At 41.3% G+C, this 6,470-nt stretch overlaps 1 protein-coding gene across 1 annotated transcript in view; it reads right to left on the bottom strand.

Annotated features, from left to right (window-relative positions):
• Nr2c1 (nuclear receptor subfamily 2 group C member 1) overlaps positions 1 to 6,470 on the bottom strand; it is a 56,764-nt gene that overhangs the window by 45,080 nt on the left and 5,214 nt on the right. The window contains exon 2 of the mRNA XM_031349132.1: positions 1,711 to 1,783. Coding sequence (XP_031204992.1) covers positions 1,711 to 1,764 — 54 coding nt within the window. The 5' untranslated portion in view covers positions 1,765 to 1,783. The remainder of the gene's footprint in view (positions 1 to 1,710; positions 1,784 to 6,470) is intronic.

Genomic DNA, 6,470 nt, shown 5'->3' with positions numbered 1-6,470 from the left:
AGCTCTGAATGACTGGAGATCAGAGCAGAGTAGGCAGAGCTCTGAATGACTGGAGATCAGAGCAGAGTAGGCAGAGCTCTGAAGACACAGACATTTTGTCTTATGAGAGCCTCTTGCCTGTGTCTCCTGAGTTCTGAGATTATAACCATGTGCCATTAGCCTTGCAAGTCAATAATTTTTTTATAGGTACTAATATCCCGAGGAAGCTTTAATTGATTTTTTATTTCACTATCAGCTTTACTATTAACATAAGATTCACTTATATAAGGTAGCTGAAACTATCTTATATAGAATATTGATATTCTATATTGATATTGAATATTATATTAATATTGATATTAATAGTGTGTGTGTGTGTGTGTGTGTGTGTGTGTATGAGACGCTACATGTATATGCAAGTCACAGGACAACGCTGGAGCTCTTTCTTTCCTTTCACCTTCCTATGGGTTCCAGTGTTTAAACTCATGTCTCCAGATTTGCCAAGGGAAGTGCCTCTACTTGCTGAGGTAGACCATCTCAAAGGTCTGATCCCAGTCATTATTAAGGATAACTGTTGCCATAAGTAGCCATACATGGTTATTATCAGACTGTAAGCCAATCACCCTGGATCATATACCACTGATCTGTATTGTGCCTGATATTTACTTTTATATTTTTAAGTTTTTTACATTTATTTGTGTGTGTGTGTATATGTGTGTGTACACACACATGTACAGGCATACACTCCATAACATGCTTGTGGAGTGGAACCTTTGAGAGTTCATTTGTCTATCCTTCTTTCCTTTCTCTTTCCTTCTTTCCTTCCTCCTGCCCCCCTCCCTCCTTCTCTCTCTCTCTCTTGCTCTCTTGTTCTCTCTCTCTTCCTTTCTTTTTCTGGGGACCAAACTCAGGCTTAGTGGCAAGCACCTCTATATGGATGAGCCATCCCCCTGGTCCCTGAAACTAGTTTTTATTTGGCACTATTTTACAGCAGCTTACCACTCTCTCCTACAGTGAATGGAGGCCAGAGAAGGTCACTAAGACAAGATAGTGTTGTGCTGATAGTTCTGAGGCCTGATGTGCCCAATGTTTTGAATCATTTAGAAAAAAATAACCATGCCAGCCAGGCAGTGGTGGTGTATGTCTTTTATCCCAGCACTCTGGAGGCAAAGGCAGAAAGATCTCTGTAAGTTTGAGATCTTTCTGCCTTTGAGATTGAGTTCCAGGACAGCCAGGGCTACCCAGAAAAACCCTGTCTTGAAAAATCAAAAAACAAAAACATGACAGACTTGGTCAAAATAGTTCAGAGTCGAAATTAACACTGTCTACAAGAGTAATGATGTCAAAGACTTTAGATAAAACTCTAAAAGCGTGCCATGCCATGGTTACTTTCTGTTAAAAATAGGATGTAGTCACTTCTGACTGATCTCAGCTTTCCTAACTGCCAAATAACGTTCTCTGATCAGAGCCCTCCTACTCCTCACTATTAGCTTTTTGTTTATTTATTGTTATAAACTCTTTTGTAGGTGTTTGTTCCCCAGCGCCACGGACACTACAGTCGCAGTACTTAGTGTATTCTATTGCAATTATTTAACTGCTTCCAACAGTACAGGAAAGCTATCTGAAAGCTGAGCTATCTCTCACGCCCGTACTCCCGGAACCTAATGTGGACATTTAGCATAAAGAACGGAAGCTTGGTAGGTCAGCAGATGAATTGTAAACTGTGCATACCTCACCCATCTGTTGGTCGATAATTTGATGTGCAATTTCTTCTATGGTCGCCATGATCTGATGGTCAAAATATCTGCCAAAGATGAAAAAAAAAAAAGCCCTTTTACAATTATATACATAAAATATTTACCGAAGAAACTGTAAGTGAAATTATATGCTGCCTAGGATTTTCTTTAAAACAATCCAGTACAGTAGCGGTGTACAAAAGGGGATTGCCCAGTGGTTCCCAACCCTCCTCATGCTCCAACCCCTTAACACAGTTCCTCATGTCATGATGACCCTAGCCAGAAAATTATTTTTGTTACTATTTCATAACTGTAATTTTGCTACTGTTATGAAATATAATATAAATATCTGATATGCAGGATATCTGAAATGTGATCCCTGTGAAAGGGTCAGTCAGCCCCCCAAAGGGTCACAACCCACAAGTTGAAATGCACTGGACTAGATCAAATAAGATTTGCCATGTACTAGCAATGGTACACACTGTCAGTTGCTGATGGGACACGCTGGGGGATTCATGTAACTATTCTGATTTTGTATACTCTGACATATCTCTTTTAATTTTTTTTAAGATTTATTTTATTTATTTTATGTGTATGAGTACACTGTAGCTCTACAGATGGCTGTGAGCACAGAAGAGGGCATCAGATCTCATTACAGGTGGTTGTGAGCCACCATGTGGTTGCTGGGATCCAAACTCAGGACCTTCGGAAGAGCAGTCAGTGCTCTTACCCGCTGAGCCATCTCGCCAGCCCTGACATATCTCTTTTAAAAAGCTATTCTACCTGTGTGGGTGGATAAAGCTATTCTGTAAGCCAATGCTGTTCTATGAAAATGTCAGTGCCTAGAGTAGACATTAGTGTCCACCACCATCGCTGTCTATTCTGTTGAAGTGGGGTCTCTCCAGGAAGCTAGGGTTCATGTTTTCTTGGCTAGGCTGGAAGACAGCACGTTCCAGTAATGCCTGGCTCTGCCTGCAAGCCATCAAAGTCTATTTTTGAAAAGATCAAGCATACAGATTTACTCTTAGCCATCCTCTCGATAGTCATCACAGCCTGGCTTTATCTTTAGGATTTGGGCTGTCACTCGCTAAACATTACACGCTAGCTGTACAGACTCCTAATCCCTGCAGTTACCATGCTTCCCATCCTTGGCAACGGCTTCTCTCTTCACTCTCCATGTCACACCATTGCTGATCAATATGTGTGCCCAAGATGGCAGAGAAAAGGAGATAAAACAAAAGTTTTTCTTTTTAAAAGTTTTTATTTATTTTTTACTACATATGTATATGTACGTAGGTTTGTGCACAAGAACGAAGGTGCCAGAGGAGGCCAGAAGAGGGTGTCAGAGACCTTGGAGATGAAGTTACAGGCAGCACAGAGCTGCCCAACGTGGGTGCTGGGAAAGTAATTCAGGTCCCCTGGGAAAGTAGCCAGTGCTCTTAACTGCTGAGCCATTTCTCCAGACTCCTGTTCATTTGTTTGTTTTGAAGGTAGGGTCCCAAGTAGCCTGTCTGGCTTTGATCTTGAAATGTAGCTAAGGATGACCATGAACTCTAAACCTCTTGCCTCTACCTAAGCATTGGGATTACAGGCAAGTGTCAACACAGTCTACAGACTGTTAACGGCTTAAATGAGTCTACCTTCCCAGAAGAGTAATTTGCCACTGTACATCAAAAACCTAAAATTGCTCACTCTCTCAGCCCTTGAGGCTGAGTCAGAGTTTCAAGTTCATGGCCGGCCTGTTACACACTGCTAGAATCCAGAGTTGTAAATCCCAACTGTAATAGCTACTAAATGCATAGTTGATTTTATCATACCCTTCAGGCACTTAACCTGAGGCTGCTTCTTCAGAAATAAGACATCCAACACCATCTCTTTGAGAGGTTAAAGAGTGGATAAGTGAAAATACACATGTATCTAATGGTCCCTAACAGGCAGTAAGCGGTCCACGTAAGTTAGAGGAATGAACGCAATGCTCACTAAGTGAGCAAGAGGACAAAGAAGAACAAGGCTATTGAAGACGTAGGAAAAGGTCATACAAGAGACAGCTAAATTAGTCATTGAAGGGTCATGTAGTTTTACTAGTCTGAGGCAGAAAGCAAAAATCTCCTGGGCTTGATTCTCAGCATCCATATGATGGCCCACAATTGGCTGCAACTCCAGTTCCAGGGCATCCAAGACCCTGTTCTGGTCTCTGTAGGTATGAAGCATACATACAGTACACAGGCATACATGCAGATGACATGGACACATAGATTACATAAAATTAAATTTCAAAAGCATCAGGATACTCCCCTTACTGCTTCAAAGTTAAGAACCTTGAACACAACCTTGTACACACCTGCTTGACCCTATCTCTTCATCCTTTCCAATAACGGTATAATTAACAAAAAAACCCTTAGTTTATTAAACTATGGATCTCTACCCCATACAAGATCATACAGGATCAACAAAGGAGTCACCACATATCTGGTAGCAATAAAAAGGTTTTTCAATGTGTATTGACCAAAACTTAATTCAGAATCAATTATCCAGTAAATCCCAGGTGTTACAGACAGCACAGGTCCATTCATGTTATATGGAACCATGTCAGTGAGTTTTTTTTTTTAATTTTATTTAATGTATGAGTGTTCTGTTGCATATACATCTGCAGGCCAGAACAGCGTATCAGATCGACTCATTGATGGTTGTGAGCCACCATGTGGTTCCTGAGAATTGAACTCAGGGGCTTTGGAAGAGCAGCCAATGCTCTTAACCACTGAGCCATCTCACCAGCACCCACTGAGATCTTTTTCTAAAACACAGAACATGTGCATTTTGTACTGTGTATGCTGTCATAACACGGAACACCATGCACTCTACCTGAAACATGTCAGCTCAGACTACTGGGTGCTATGAAGTTTCTTTCCCCCATACAAACTTTTCTGGTTTTACAGAAACATAATGGTTTAATTACATAAAACCATGATGTCATTATTTGTAATTATAAAAAAAAATTTCAAATATTTTCCTACCATCTTTCTTTAGCATCTAATTACCAAATCAGTACTGAGGTGGTTTGACGGAAAATGGCCCCATAGGCTCCTAGGTTTGAATACTTAGTCCCCAGTCGGAGTTGTTTGGATAGATTAGCAGATGTGATCTTGTTGGAAGAGGTGTGTCTCTGGGGAAGGTTTTGAGGTTTCAAAGGCCCATGCAATTTCCAGTTAGCTCTCATGTGTGCACTCTCTCTGCCTTCTGGTTGCTTTAACATGTAAACTGCCAGGCACTACCCGAGTACCACATCTGCGATACTCCCCACCAGGATGGCCATGGCTTTCTAAAATTGTGAACCCCGAAATTACATGCTTTCTGTTATAAGTTGCCTTGGTCATGGTTGTCACCGCAATATAAAAATAAGATGAATACGTTACTGGAGTGTATAAATTATTGCATGATTTTAAAACCTGCTATTGAGGGGTATGGAGGGATGGTTTAGCAGTTACCAACATATGCTGCTCTTATTACAGAAGACCAAGGTTCAGTTCCCAGTGCCCACATCAGATAGCTCACTATCTTCTGTAACTCCAGCTCTAGAGATCTGACATCTTCTGTTCTGCATGGGCACCTGCACTTATGTGCACCACCCCAACATATTTACATATGGTTGATTTTTTTAATTGAAATTAAGTTATGCATGTGTATTAGGGTGAAATTAATTATGTATGTGTATTAGTCAGGGTCCTCTAGAGTCACAGAGACTCCTGGGTAGTCTCTATATAAGGGAATTTGTTGATGACTTACAGTCTATAGTCCAAGTCCCCAACAATGGTCAGCAGCAGCTGTGAATGGAAGTCCAAGGATCTAGCAGCTGCTCAGTCCCACAGGGCAAGCAGGTAAAGAAGATAAAATCTTCCTTCTTTCAATGTCCTTATGTAGGTCTCTGCAGAAGGTGTGGCCCAGATTAGAGCTGTGTACCATCACACCTGGATCTTGGACTTTCTTTGTCCCAGATGACTTTGAACTCCTTGCCTTAGTCTGCTGGGATTCGTAGCCACTATGCCTCAAGATCTCCAAGATCTTGGGATCCAGGTCAGAAACTTGTATCTCCCAGCCTCCAGGTTAGGATCACAGGTGAGCCTTCCAATTCTGGATTATAGTTCATTCCAGATATAGTCAAATTGACAACCAGGAATAGCCACTACAGTATGCATGAATGTATGTATAGGTTTTTCAAGACATGGTTTCTCTGTGTAGCCCTGGCTGTTCTGGAATCCCCTTTGTAGATCAGGCTGGCTTTGAACTCAAAGTACACCTACCTCTGCCCCAACCCCCTATGCTGGGATTAAAGGAGCATTGTACAAAATATTTTGTTCATGTTTTTCTCCTCTCCCAATGCCTCCTCATCTCCCTACCCATCCAATTTTATATTCTTTCTGCTCTCTCTTTAAAACAAAGAAGGAAAAAAAAAGAAAGAAACAAAATAACTATTAACTGGCCAGTGGTGGTGTGTGCCTTTAATCCCAGCACTTGGGAGGCAGAGTAAGATGGTTTTCTGAGTTCAAATACAGCCTGGTCTACAGAGTGAGTTCCAGGACAGCCGGGGCTATACAGAGAAACCTTGTCTCAAAGAAAAAAAGAAAAAAAGAAACAAAATAAAACAAAGAAGAAAACAAGAAACATACACATACACATAAAAGACCCAGGAGTGCTCGTGCATGCAAATACACACACACACACACACACACACACACACACACACACACACACACACAC

The sequence above is a fragment of the Mastomys coucha genome, unplaced genomic scaffold (genome assembly GCF_008632895.1).
Source record: "Mastomys coucha isolate ucsf_1 unplaced genomic scaffold, UCSF_Mcou_1 pScaffold4, whole genome shotgun sequence".
In the NCBI taxonomy this organism is placed as follows: Eukaryota; Metazoa; Chordata; class Mammalia; order Rodentia; family Muridae; genus Mastomys; species Mastomys coucha.
This window is presented reverse-complemented; position numbering and strand designations above follow the sequence as displayed.